Source organism: Fukomys damarensis, unplaced genomic scaffold (assembly GCF_012274545.1).
Source record: "Fukomys damarensis isolate Sample0158 unplaced genomic scaffold, DMR_v1.0_HiC HiC_scaffold_14, whole genome shotgun sequence".
Taxonomy (NCBI): domain Eukaryota; kingdom Metazoa; phylum Chordata; class Mammalia; order Rodentia; family Bathyergidae; genus Fukomys; species Fukomys damarensis.
This window is the reverse complement of record NW_022900926.1, coordinates 65,283,684-65,298,593: the sequence shown is the minus strand read 5'-3', so window position 1 is coordinate 65,298,593 and position 14,910 is coordinate 65,283,684. Positions and strand designations below refer to the sequence as shown.

At 42.9% G+C, this 14,910-nt stretch overlaps 1 protein-coding gene across 6 annotated transcripts in view; it reads left to right on the top strand.

The window, feature by feature from the left end:
- The window catches only part of Wdr27 (WD repeat domain 27), a 211,509-nt gene that overhangs the window by 99,828 nt on the left and 96,771 nt on the right, over positions 1 to 14,910 (top strand). For 4 of the 6 annotated variants that reach the window (XM_010628906.2, XM_010628903.2, XM_010628907.2 and 1 more), the window contains exon 24: positions 8,715 to 8,813. The exons of 1 other annotated variant lie outside the window; for it this stretch is intronic. In XM_010628906.2, the coding sequence (XP_010627208.1) occupies positions 8,715 to 8,813 (99 nt within the window). Of the gene's footprint in view, positions 1 to 8,714; positions 8,814 to 11,274; positions 11,403 to 14,910 lie in introns of those variants that run through there. One more of the 6 variants, XM_019208129.2, reaches the window with a different exon arrangement.

Genomic DNA, 14,910 nt, shown 5'->3' with positions numbered 1-14,910 from the left:
CTCCCACCAACAATGGAGAAGGGTTCCTTTCTCTCCACAACCCCCCAACATTTGTTATTGTGTGATTTCTTGATAGCAGCCATTCTTTGTGGGGTGAAGTGGAATCTCAGTGTTGTTTTCATCTGCATCTCTCGAATTGATCAGTGATGTGGAACATTTTTTCATATATTTACTTGCTGCTTTTACTTCTTTGTCTGAGAAATGTCTGTTCATTTTGGATGCCCATTTTTGAATTGGTCTTTATATTTGGGAGGGCTGATTGTTTTGAGTTCTTTATATATATATATTTTTTTCAGCTTTAATTGAGTTTATTGGTGCATTTTAGGGATACAGTACAGTTACATTCATTGTTGGGATCTTGTACCTCTACATGACAAGTCTTGATTCTCATTTTTTCCCCTTACCCTTGCCCTCCCTTCACCCCCTTCTTTATATATTTTTGATAATAGTCCTTTGTCTGAGGAACAGCTGGTAAAAATTTTTTCTCCACATTGTAGATTATCTCTTAGTTCTACTTCTTTTGAAGTACAGAAGCTTTTTAGTAAGATGAGATCCTTTGATAAAATTCAACACCCATTCATGATAAAAACCCTGCAAAAAATTGGAATAGATGGTCTATACCTCAATTTAATAAAGGCTATCTATGAAAAACCATCAGCCAACATCATATTAAATGGACAAAAACTGAAAACCTTCATGTTAAAATCAGGAACAAGACAAGGATGCCCATTATCACCACTCCTCTTCAATATAGTTCTGGAAACATTAGCCACAGCAATTAGACAAGAGAAAGAAATTAAAGCAATAAAGATAGGAAAGGAAGAAGTTAAACTGTCATTATTTGCTGATGATATGATACTCTACATTGAAGACAGAAAAAACTCCACCAAAAGACTTCTAGACTTAATTGACAGATTCAGTAGAGTATCTGGCTACAAGGTGAATACCCCAAAATCAATAGCCTTCTTATACACAAATAACAGACTCATGGAGAGAGAAAAAAGGGAAAAAATTCCTTTTACAATAGCATCCAAAAAAATGAAGTATCTAGGAATCAATCTAACAAAGGAAGCAAAAGATCTCTACACTGAAAACTACAGCACTCTAAAAAAGAAATTGAAGAGGATATAAAAAAATGGAAATATATCCCCTGCTCCTGGGTAGGAAGAATCAACATAGTGAAAATGGCCATACTACCAAAACTGCTATATACATTCAATGCAATGCCAATTGAAATTCCAACACTATCTTTCACAGAACTAGAAAAAAGAATCCAAAAATTCGTTTGGAACCACAAGAGACCTAGAATAGCAAAAGCCATCCTAGGCAACAGAGACGTGGCAGCAGGTGTAACAATTCCCAAGTTGAAACTATAGTACAAAGCCACTGTGATAAAAACAGCATGGTACTAGCAAAGAAATAGTCCTGAGGATCAGTGGAACAGACTGGAAGACACAAAAACAAACCCAGATGTACTCAGCTACCTCATCTTTGACAAAAGAGCTAACCATCCTCAGTTGAGGAAAGATAGCCTCTTTAATAAATGGTGTTGGAAAAACTGGATGTCAACCTGCCACAGATTAAAATTAGACCCTTATCTTTCACCATGCACTACATTAAAATCCAAATGGATTAAAGATCTAAATATTGAAACAGAAACATTAAACTTGCTGGAAGGTAAGTTAGGCAGAACTCTGAAAGACATTGGCATAGGAAAAGTCTTTATGAACAAATCCTCAGTAGCACGGGAACTAGAAGATAGAATCGACAACTGGGATATTTTTTATTTATTTATTTATTTTCTTTTCTCTGACAACTTTTAAGATTCTGTCCCTTTGTTGAACTTCTGAGTTTTTGACTAGGATGTTACCTTAGTTACTTTGTCATTGCTGAAACAAAATACCTGACACCCACAAGTTAAAGGAGGAAAGGTTTATTTTGGTTCACAGTTTGTAGCGGTGTCAGTCTATAGTCAGCTTGTTCCAAGGCAGAGTGGCCTGGCAGAGGAGAAACAGTTCATGGCAGAGCAGACAAAAAGCAACAGTCAAGCCTCCCTTTCCTTTTTTTTCCATCTAGGTTGCAAGCCTTTTGAGAGGTGCCAACCACACCCAGGTTGGGTCTTCCCATTAACCCTACCCAGAAATGTACAAAACCAATCAGATAGATTTAGTGATCACACACCCTTACACCAAGTTCACACACACTATATCCAGCCACCTCCAAAAAAGCCCAACCTGTGAGTGCACAAGACTTTGGGGGAACATGTAGATACAAGCTGTGACATTCCATTCTGGCCCCAAAAGACTCACTCATATCCCTTTATGCAAAAAGCATTTAGTCCATTTCTAAGAATTGCCCAAATTCTAACAGTTTTAGTATTGATAAAAAATCCAAGTCCAAATTCTCCTCTGAGATTTAAGGCAAACTCTTAGCTTCAAGCTCTTGTACAAATGAAAAAATAAGAAATAAAAGAGCTGAATACTTCGAACATACAGTGGCGCAAGATAAACATTTCCATTCCAAAAAGTAGAAATTGGGGATAAAAAGGAATTGGACCATAACAAGAACAAATCCAACAGGGCAACCATTAAGGCCTGTAGTTCCATGACCATCATCTGGAGTGATCTGTGGCAAGATGTGAACTCCAAAGGGCTTAGGTAGCTCCAGCCCTGTGGCACTTCAGGTGGCTATAGCCCATATGGCTTCTTTCTTTGGCTGGCTCTGCTCACTCTTTATACTTTTCTTCAGATGATCTACTTTCCTGGTTCTTGCCTTCCCCAATCTTCTGGAGTCTCTACCACACTTTCAGCTTCATACACACAGCTTCACACACTGCCTGGCCTCCCAGGCCTTCTTCTGAAATCTGGATGGCAGCCTTTCTGACTCTACAACTCTTGCATTTTGCATGCATCTAAAATCAGCACCATATGCATGATGCCAGGGTCTGCTCCCAGCTGATGCAGTAGCCACACTTCCTTTCATGGCTGTGGTGGTCCAGTGTCTTGATTGCTGAGCCCTATGAACCCAGTACCATGGAGCAAATTCCATAGGCTGCTGCCATTCTGGAACATGGTGCTGCTCTTGGGGTCTCTGAAAGTCTTTCACCTTTACAATTTTGAGGCTGCAAAGGTTGGAGTCCTCCTGGTTTTTATGATGTATTTAGTCCATCTTTCCTCTTATCCTTTTCCTTTTTAGCATCCAAGTTTTCCTCTGCTGTATCTTTGCAAGCTGCAACTTTGCTGGACCATTCTTTCTTTTCAGTGGACTAATTTCGTGATCACACACCTGTAATCCAAGGTCACACACCCTAAATCCAGCCACCTCCAAAAAGCTCCACTTAGGAATGTGTGGTGTTGGGGGAAGATCTAGACACAAGCCATAACAAATGTGTCATAGGGAGCTGCTTCTGTCATCATAGTTATTTAGAGTTCTATATACTTTGCTTACCTGTATTGTATGTTGAGTGCTTTACCCATACTTAGACAGTTTTTAGCTCTGATTTCTGTAAACAGATTTTTTAATTCCATATATGCTGCCTTCTACCCATTAGTCATAGATCAGTCTTTCTTAGCATCATCACATTGTTTTAAATCTATCTCTGAACTTACGGTCCTGGGCTTCCAATCTGTCCTCAAAACCTGACACTCTGTTGGTCACTTCTACCTTTCAGATATGCAACAGAGTTCTGTGTCCCTAGAATTTATGTTTGGCACCTTTAATGCACTGTATTTCTCTGTTAATTTGTCATTCGTGTTTTGACGGGTTTTGGTTAGCGCTTATAATTTTTTATTTGACTCACCTTTGTTAATTCCTCTATCCATTTGGTTACATCATCCTTGAGCTTGCAGCACTTCTTTGCTTCCTCTGTTCATTTTGTACAAGTCATATATTTAGTGTTTTATTTCCTCTTCATTGGTGCCTCTTTGACCTGCTTTGGAGGTGTTGAGAGCCTTTGAAAGCATTTTTCTGCCTTGTTTTTTCATGTTCCTATTTTCCTTTTTTATGTGTGTGCACTAAGCTTTGAGTTAAAATACAATGAAGAGACTTTATTGTTGGAATATCTCTTTATTTCGCTTCTGTTTTCCAGTATTGCAATCTTGGAAATATTTGTCAAGAAATATTGTCTGCTCCCTCATCGTCTTCAGTTCAGTTGGGTTGGACTCAGCCATTGTGTTTTAAGGAGAGAATTCCTACTGGTTATAACAGCATCCACAGATCCAACTATACATCAGTCTTAAACGTTAAAGTTTGTTTTGACAATTTCACCCTTTTATCAGTGCCCCTGTGACATTCCATTCCAGCCCCCAAAAGACTGTATTCTACTGATACTTGTGGTTGGTTTAGAATATGGAGGGAGCTGGAAGGAACAAGGAAAAGGAAGGGTCAGAGTACAAAAAGAGGAAGATAAGAGAAATGTCTTCAGGTGCAAAGTAGGAGGCTTGCCTCTGTTGGAGTACTTTTCTAGCTGGAGTAAATGGCTAGTTTTGAGGGGGTTTGAGAGGGTATTTGTGGAGACAGGAGGAGGGATGAGAATGGGGGAAGTGCAATTAGAGATTGATGGAAACTGTGAGGTTGTTGGAACCTGTTTATTTGCAATCTGTTTCATTTGGATTCTTTAAACAGTTTTATTTTAGGTTACCCTGAGATGGCCATGAAGGTTACCATTCAAGTTAATGCACTGTCAATTCTTACTGTCTTTTGTATATACACACACCTGTGTATATGTGTGTGTGTGTGTGTGTGTGTGTATGTGTGTGTGAATGAATCATATGAAATCATATATCATATGAAAGGTAGAGAAGAAGAGAGGGAATAATGGAGATAGGGAAATGAAGAACAATAAAGAAAAATAGGAAGGAAAGAAAGTTAAAAAAGAGAAGACAGACAAAGCTAAAACACAGAACAGATTAAAAGGAAAAACCTTTAAAAATTAAAAAATATGGTAATGAAGAAACAACCTCTGAAGAAGAAATACAGACAAACAGAAAACCCAGAACAGATAAATAGGCAAGGACACAAACAAAAAACCATCACACAGTTGCTATACTGTAGTCAGGCGTCTACACACCTCCCTTCATGCCGTAGTTACAGGGTGATTGCAGATACTTACGCTGGTTTCCCTCCGTGGCCTGCTTAATTGTCTGCCGAGGAGCAGTGAGGGCTGTTGATCTCTCTGGACCAGCCTACTGGCTTCAACCCATGTTCTGGCCATAGATAACTACAGACCTTTGTCTGTGTCTTAAGATCTGCCCACCTCAGTTATTTCAGGAGGAGAAAGATGAGGTGTAGTTTTCCCCACACCTGGTTCTCTGTCAACTTCTGCCACAGACCTCCTACTCCTGCTCCCTTCACTGCAGGGCAAATCCTGTGGTTGTCTCCATAGCCTCTCTTTCAGGGGCTCTGCCCAGTATATTGCCAGAAGTCCTCTGATCCAGGTACTGTTTTCTGTTCTTTTGCCCCCAGTCCTTTATCCAACCCTGGTTCCTATCTCAAGAGCTCTACTTTCTGCCCAGTGGAATTTGTTACAGTTTTCAGGGTTGGCAGAAGGCCTTTTCTGCCTGTGGGACAGTGGGCAGTGAGTAGGACTTCACATTGTCTCAGATCTTTCTGACATTTGAAGAAACTCTGGGAAAGTTCCTGCTTTGGTCCAGCTTTGCTGAATTTTTCGCACTCCTCCATGTCTCCAAGGATGGGATCTGTACTCCCTGCCAACAAGTTCTGCAAGGCTCATGGTGTTTGGCCTCTCTCTGCCTAAGGTGGCGAGCTTCCCTTGTTGATGCTAAGGAGAGGTTGTTGGGCACGATCCACAGGGACACAATTGTTTTCTGGTGTTTGGGAGGGTGATGGGGGAGAGATTGCCCATTTTTGTGCTGCTGGCTCTTTCTCTGGTTGCATTCTGACTTCCTTGGGACTCTAACTGCAATTTTGGTATCTCACCACTTAAAGTTGCTATGTCTTCAAATTCATGTACCTCAAGAACTTTCTGGGTCATAAGGTGTGCTTTATGTAATCCCATTGCCATTCAAGGAATGGATACCTCCTTTGTAGAGCCTTCCTGAAAATATCAGGGCATCATGTACATCTTGAGATTTCATGCAATAAGGCTAATATTGATTCCCACTTAGGATTAGATAAAAGCACAGTGAATAATCTAGATGGGATTTTCAACAAAAGATAGTTATATAATAGAAGGTGGTTTAATAATAACAAAACTCAAACCTCCAAATCTGCCTTCTAATTCATAGGGTTTTCTCTCTTTCTGCTTCTCTGCCCCATACTCACCTTCCTACCCCTCAGTATCTTTTTGGGGCCTTCAGCAAGAGCTGCTCTCTCTCCTCAGCCAATCATGCATCTGGCCTCTTCCCATCCCCCTGAACCAGCCTAGGTCCTGCTGGAGGTCAGACTCTTACTCCTTCCTTCTTAGTCCTTTTCTGTGAGACTACAGGCCACTCAAGACTTCCTTTGAGTCTAAGAGCAACACATAAGATGTCAACTTGTAAAGCATGTACTTCGCAGTTGGGTGTCTCACACAGATCAGAAATCCTCCTCAGTCTCTGGTGCTGACCTCCTTACTGCCCTGGCCAGAGCCTGCTCTTAATGGAGGTCTCCTCCTGGCTCCTCTGAGGCATGGTTCTCTTTGTGCCTTTGCTTCTTTGACTATTCCAACACCTACTGCTCAGCTTTTGTTGAAAATACCACCATTTCCTGGTTTCAGTTCTCTCGTGAGTCCAAGTGAAAGGGATGTCTAATTCCCTCCAGTCATAGCCCTTTCTTGGAGGACATCTCTGCGACCTGTCTCCCTACACATGAGCATGTTGGGAAAGGAAAGCCATCTCCCTAGGACTGTGCCTCAGACGTGCACCACTGCCCCCCAGGCTCCAGGTTCTGGCCCTCTTGCTGCACTGGGGACATCAGAGGGTCAGGAAGCTGTGTCTTTGCTGTCAGCATCCTGGTGTTCACAGGCCATGTTGTGCATGCTCACAGTGTCTGTGTATTCCTCACTTTATTTAGCTGTAATTTTTATAGTCATCTAATTTCTGTATAGAGCATGAAGAGGTTGTGTGTTTAACTTGTATGAATAAAATCTTCATGGATTTTTTGCACATCTTTGTATGGATACATGTGTCATTTCTCTTGTGAAATCCTTAGGAGTAGGATTCTTGGTCTTAAGGTCTGTATGTTGAACTTGCCTGGAAACTTGCAAGTATGTTTCCAAAGCAGTTTTCTTAACAAGGAGACTCAAGGTGTATGGAACACACACACATGCACAGAGAGCAGCAGGGTGACAAGTGACAAAGCGCAGGACAGGGAGGATGTGTTGCTGTGTGGGGCAAAGGCTCAGAGCCATGGAGTACACTACTGTGGGTTGAGTCCTGGCCACTATGTGGCCTTGAGAAGCTGCTGCCCCTCAGCCGTGGTCTTGTGTCCTTAGTCAGCAGTCTGTTTTCTCTGCGGGGCTACAGGGAGGAAGAGCAAGTATAGCAGTGAGCCCAGTACCCAGTGGGAAGCAGCACTGTCCTTGACCCCGTCCTTGGCATCAGAAATGACCGTGGCCCAGTCAACTATCCTCCTTCACTTGCTTGCTGTCCCTTGTGGATCAGCCCTGACAGGCTGGTAGTGAACCAGGCAAGGGGTCGTCTGAAATTGTGTCAGGCCCTCTCTTTTATGGGTGGTACCTGGCAAGAGAAATGGCAGAGCAATTCATGAGGCACACAGGTCACTTTGCCTCTGACAGCAGTGTGGTTGCTGGTGGTCCCCTCCAGTGCCTTTGGCTGTGTTTGTGCAGATTGTGAAGGCTCCGTGCGCTGTGATGAGCTGCCCTGGGACCCCACTTCTCCCTGAGTTGTCCTTGGCTTGTGGACTTGTGGTATACCCTGGCCCAGTGCTCACCTGGCTGTGGCCAGTCAGGGACCCACCTTCCCTGGATGGTCAGACCTATGGTAGCAGTCCCTGAAAACTTCAGAGGCAAGCAAGCGTGGACTTTCCAAATGAACAGCTTGCATGGGAAAAGTAGACATTTTACTTTGCTACACACCTTAGAAATATGTCAGAAGCCTGTTTGTTGTCTATACTTCAAAACCACTGCTTAGCCACTGACAAAATCATTGAGGAGGTTTAGATTTGAAGGACTTTTCCTTACATTAAAGTGGACTATGTGGGGGCAGGACTCACCTCTGAGGTCCTCCTAGAGCACCTTGGCATGTCTCCTTATTACCAGTGGTCTTTCATAACATGCACACAGTACAGTTTGTTAACAATTACCTCAAATCTCATCCCATCAGGATGGAACCTGATATGGGGTTATTTTCCCCTAAAATGAAGTATTTGCTGGCAACTCTGGGTATGTGATGTACAACTAGCTTAGGCATATGTAATATATCGTAACTATATCAAAAGGAAATTTTAAATCAGTAGTTATAGAAATCTATTTGAGTTGCTGAAATTCTAAGCTGACTAGTTGGAAACCAAGCATAGCGTAACCAGTTCTCTCTCAATTTCATTGGAAAAACACTACAACACAATTTTCTTCTTTAAGACTTTAGGGTAAGGTTTGCATGCCTGCATGGCAGAACTGATACTGGACATGACTGGCCCTGTATCAGGTGGCCTAATGGGCCCCATGATAAATGCTCAGCTGGAGAAACACTTCTCTTGTGATTAGGAGCTTATCATGGCTCTAGTCTACCCAGAATCCCTGTCGTCTTGTCTTCTAGGCCTACCTGTATGAGCTGGGCTCCAGTGCTTTCTGCTGCTGTCTGGCAGGACACACGGACACCGTCTCTGCAGTGTCCTTCAACCCGGCGGGCCCCCAGGTATGGTCTCCTGGGGTGGTGGGCAGGTCTTGTTTTCTCTGTTGCCTACAGTGCCTACAAATATCTTTTGTATCTGGAAGACTTAATGTTGGTAAGATTTTATCGTATCTAATGCTACATAATAGTTAAATATTAATTAAACTTGAGTATTTGGGAATATGATTCAACTTTGTCTCTTTAAGATTGAATCTTGGGTTCAAAGGGCACTGTCTTTGTGTAACTGTTAAGTGTTTTGTTAACTTGCCATTTTCACTGGATAATGTGTTGTATCAATGTAGTCCTTCTTTCCTTCCTCCTTTCTGCAGCCTGGGTCAGGCAGGAGGAGGTAGAGGATGAAGCTGTCCTCTAGACCAGTTCTTTCTTCACAGAATGAAGTGAGGAATTAGGTTTGAACACTTTTTCTTTTTGGATTGTGGGATTGTGGTACCATTTACAGTGAGCATTTAGATTATTTCCAGGACTTTGGTGTGGTAAGTAATGTTTTGAAGTACATCACTATGTGTACAATGATTTTTGCATCTGGGTTTGTTTTCTTAAGGCAGATAATTAGTCACGTGACCAGAAGATCTCTAATGTGGACAGATATCTCAGAGTCCCTTTGCCCATCTTCTTTTCACCTTTGGTTGTTAATAATTGCCTGCTCCATCAGGTTCAGTATCAACAATGAGTAGCTCACTGTTGTAACGTAGTCTTTGAGTTCTAGTAAGATTATACAAGTGAAACTGAAGTTTTCACTTCAAACCACTTATTTATGTCCTTTAACTCTATCTTTTGGACTCATGTTTTGCTTACTCATTTCACTTAAAATTTTTTTTTTGTATTTACAATGTTTTTTTTTCCTAGATTATTTTTGCTTTTCATTTTGTTGCTTTTTCAGGCATAGGATTTGACTTATTCTAGTTGTTATAGACTCTGAAACTTTTCTACAGAGAGTATCTTGCTGTTGAAATCACTGAACTTTTAATGTGTTATAATTTCAAAATTTTGGGTGTGTGCCCATGCTGAGTGGACAGTGGGCATGCAGGGAATGCAGGTGGGCATGTCTCTTCCTGCCAGGCTGGAAGGGTGCACAGTGGAGCCGATGCCCGCTCCCTGTGATTATTATTTGTAATTATTACATTTTAAAATGTATTAGTGCATGTTTTCGTATTGATGGCATTTATTGTGGGGAGTTGGTACATCTTAGTTCTCCTTTCTTTTCCATTCTCTCCTCCTCCCCTCTCTCCCTGTTCCCTCTAACTCTTGGTCTCATTACCATTTGCAAAAGCTCTATTTCCATCATGATTTTTCCCTTAAATTCATTTTTATCTGTCTCCTTTTCTTCCATCCACCCTCCTCCCTCCATTGCTTGTTCCCCCATCCATTTGAAAAAAAATCCACCTCTTATTTTTCTATCATAGACTAACACATATATGTATACATATACATATTCATATACATACATACATCGAGAGAGTTTTTCTCATATGTGAGAAAGTATTCCCTATAAATATCAAAAATTTGTTTATGGTGCGACTGCTGGGAGTCTTTATATAAATAGATGGACAAAAGCAGCACCCTTACCTTCTAAGATCTTTTCTTTCTTTCTTTATTTTTTTTGCTGGTACCAGGAATTGAACTCAGGGCCTTGTGCTTGCCAGGCAGGTGCAGCACCACTGAGCTACATACCTGGCCTAAGATATTTTAAACCTCCAGTATTCTTCTCTACGTCATCTTTTCCCAAATTTTATTTTGTTTAATTAAGACACATGGGAGGCAGTTTAAATCCAGCCTGTTTATTTATTTATACTTTGGGACAGAGTCTTGCTGTATATTCTAGGTTGGCCTTGAACTCACAGTCTAGGCTGATTTTGAACTTGCAACAACCCTCCTGCCTCAGCCTCCTGAGTCCTGGGATTACAGGCATGTGCCACCATCTGTCAATCTGTCTGCTGTAATTGGGTCATCTTACTTTATGAGTTGTGGGTACCTTTGCTAAGGAAAAACATTAGGAATCTGAAAAAAGTGTTATTTCCCTTACTGTTTGAAAGGGACAAAAGTGTGTGAAACCTGTGATCAACCTATCAGTGGATCAGTCCACTCTCACCTGCCCGCCCTCCATTCTCAGTCTGTGTAGCAAAGAGTGGTAGCAGGAAGTGAGCTTTGTGATTGTGCTGCTGGTGATTGTGCTTTGTGATTGTCTCCTCCTCCCGGGGGCCCTGTTTAAGGAGGAGACATGCTCTAACTTGAGCTTTTCAAAGGTGACAAAACAATTGCTTGAACGTGAACAAATCTTCATTCCATACAAAGAATGCCTGATGTGCTCAAAGTATTTCCAGAAATGGTGGACCCCGGGTCTACTGCGGTCTTTTTGCCTCTTCATTTCTAAAGACAGCATGTCATAGCCTGGCTCTGACTTGCGCTCATCCCTGTTCAAAGTTGTGTTTTAGTCAGTGTCCACAGGTCAGTTTTTGTTTGACAGTTCCTCACTGGTCACTCCTATGGGAGGACACCAAACCCCTCTCCAGTCACCCTGCTGGTGTCTTCCTCCTGGCCCGGATGAAATCCACAGGGACACATGGAGATTCCAACAGACCATCTGAATAGAAGACAAGGAGACACATTCAGACAGGAGGTCAGGAGGGGGAAGTTGACAGAAATTACCCATATGCCTGACAGAAGGCACCAGACTTTTTCTCAGCAACTGGAACAATGTCAGAATCCTTGGGAGGGTGGAATACAAGTAAAATCTAACCAGGACCAGGAGAACATCAGCTGCCTTCCATGAGGCAAATGAATGAGGAGGTAATATGGACCTCAGAGTTACAGATCCCCCCAAGTGGAAATGCAAACTCAGTATTCTATTTTCTTCTTCACAATATGTATTTTTTGGAATGTTGACTCTTTACTGTGGTTAACCATTACCTCATCTGATTGTCAGTGAAGATGATCATGTGACAGTCAGCTTTCCTGTCTCTGGGTCAAAATACCTGAAGCCCACAATTTAAAGAAGGAGAGGTTTATTTTGTCTCACAGTTTCAGTTGGTTCAGTTCATGGTGGGCTAGTTCTAAGTCAGAAACAGTGTGTTGGAAGGTTCTAGTAGACCCTTACACTCAAGTCATGGCAGCGAGGAAGCAAAGAAAGGGAAAAAGTGCCAGGCACAAGAGTACAGCTTTTCAGGTGACATCCTTCTGGATGTTTGCAGTAGTGCCTGTGGCTGGTGTGTGTTGGTGGTGTGACAGTTTCATTTGTTTTTGCCTGGGCAGGGTCATGGGCTCCTCTAGGAGTCCCACTGTAACCAGCTTCTCCAAAAGAATCACTATCTAGGGGGAATGGAATGTCATCTCCTTATTGGGAACATGACCCAGGCCAGAAGGTGTTGATGATAATGAATTCATATATACTTTATGGCACTGAATGGACTTACTCTGTTCCCCCGCACAGACAGCAGTCAGCCCATTCAAGCCTGGGTGTTGTATCTCTAGGAGAGTGCAAACCTTGGTGTTTATCATGGACAAACCCACACTTATGTGTCTGTCCTAGCCAGCTGGTAAAAATGACCCGTGGTCATTATTGTAGTTTAAGTGCTCTGATCTTGTCCACAAGTCTCCTATAAACTCTTAGTATATAGTAAGTATACTATATACTCTTAGTAAGTAGGAGATTTCAGACTTGCTGTTTACAAGCAGGAGGCCATAGGGCCCACAGGTGGTCACCCTAGCAGCTTTTAGTGGTTCTTGAAAATCTGTGGCTACTCAGAACTGTTTGGTGCTTGTCTTGTTTCCATGTGGTCCTCCTTTCTGGGTCATTGTGTACTTTCTCTTTCCCGTTCTCTTTTCTCTCCGCTGTTTTCCTCCCCTCTCCTCTCTCTGCTGTTCTCCCCTCTCTTCTCCAACAACAAAACCAAGTGTGTATAGTAAATAATTCCTTTGTTTTCAGAGCGGAGCTCCCAGTTCTGAGTCTCCATGCTCTGGCCTGTCACCACCTGTATCCAGTGCATGTCTGTGCAGTGGCCCCTGGTTCAGTGCATCTGTGGTTCCCCCACATGCTGCACTCTCCAAGCTAATTTGCCTTTTTTAGGAAGCATTACTCTATGATGTGTGTGTAGTTACAGCACAGTGCCCAGAGCAAGAGCAGGCACGGAACAGTCTCTGACATTGCTTTTACCCTAAACACCCATGCATGCGGGTTTGTCACTTGATTGAAATGGAAGAGTTGTTTCATTCAATCACAGTATGGTAATGTTCCTCTTAATGAAAGATCAGTGAGAGTCACCCCAAGATACTCCATCGTGCTGTGGTCATGTGGTGTGATGTGAAGGTGGAAGCCATAGGAATGTGCTCAGAGCCCATCTGCTCGTACAGCTGGGCTCTGTGTCAGTGGCCAGTGTTAAAGGCCCCACCAGGCCTCAGGCCCTGCAGACCTTGGGCTGTCATGGGCCCTCATGCATGCCAGGGGCTTCACCAGTCAATGGTATCATCAGAGTACGCTGTAGAGCAGGATCTGACAGAGCAACGTTGCTTTCTAGTAACAGAAGCCCTTACCTGCTGTCACCCTAGGTGGTAGTAGTATTCACCTTGCAAAATATTTCTTTTCTTTCTTTTGTAATTCATCAGTGTTTCTTTTTAAAGGATAATGAATCACAGACAAGTGAAACTGAGTTACTGAAGATAAATTGATAGTAAAAGTTGAACTCATCAATTAATGAGGAACCGGTACTGGGTTTACAGAAGTCCTAGTCTGACGCAGGCCTTTGGTGCAGGTTGATTAGGAAGCAGTGTGGCCTGTGCACAGGAGCTCTGGGCTGTCACATGCTTGATGACCACGTGTCAAGAGAGGGCACTGGTTTCCTCCACCTTGAGCCAGTGGAGAGGTAAGCATCACAGATTTCAGTGTCCGGTAGAAGTTTTCAGTAGAGAGGCTTAAGGATTCCATGGATATTAAATGATAGATCAGGGTGAGCAGTACTCTGCCTTCTCTGGAATAGTCCAGTCCAGTTGCTTAGATATTTCTAATTTAGAAAATTGTGCAGAACTTAATATTAAAACAGTCTTCTGATGGGAAATTTAGTGTAAAGTTTCATCTTGGCATACAATTTTATCTAAAAAAGTTAAGCTTTACCTTGAGTAAGCCAGCTGCTCCACAAGCCAGGCTTCCTTCAGCTTGCACACTGCCAACCAAGTAAGGTGGATAGAATTGACTGTACCCTTCTAAACATTGACATTTGGATTGTTGTTCAGGCCTTTTGCAGGGTGCTTCTTCCTACTTTACACGGGTTCTGTTCCAGGTAGGACATGTGCTCAATGTGCCTAGACAGATGGTTCCTGGGTAGGATGGAGCCCAGCGGGGCCTGCATCTCTGCCTCAGGGGTACCTGTGTCCCAGAAGCTGTCTGCATCCAGGGCGCAGCCTCCTTTCCTGCTTCTCTGCTTGCAGTACAGACCTGACTGTGCACCTAAAGGGGTGGGTCTCAGGGTACTTGCCTGTCAGAGCATCTGCTGGTTCATGCCCTTGCTTGCCCTCTTGGAGTGTATCAAGATCACACACAGTTGGTGACAAGGCCAGGAAATCAGGTGAGGAATCGGGTGGAAACCACTGGTGTCTGTAGGTGGGAGTCAGGTGTATAGGACAGATCCATTCCAGCAACAATTCAGGGTCAACCCTCAAATACGGGAGAAGGGAATGACTGGTCTGGTGCTTGCTATCTGTGCTAGGCAAGGAGACACAGACTGGCTTCTTATCTAGGATGTCAGCACCTGATCCCAGAGCCCTCCCAGGTGACCCTTCTCCAGCATGACCACCCACAGAGTTGAGAAAAGAGTCCTTGGAGCCAATCCAGTGCAGGTGTTTACCAGTTTACACACCAGTGTTACTGCTGCCTCGCTGTTGAAGTGAGTTCTGTTCCGAGTATGGTACCCCAAAATGCTTTCCAGTACCCATTCCTTTTGAGCCCTCCTCCATGCCCCATATGGATCTAGAAATCACATAATTAAGTCAATCCTTGAATGTGGAAACTAGATCCTCTTGTTCTCATGGTTTGGATTTTTATTTGTGCTCATTCCTGAAGACTGTTCTGCTACCATGTTCACTCAGTTTCTCACCTTTTGAATAGAGCTGC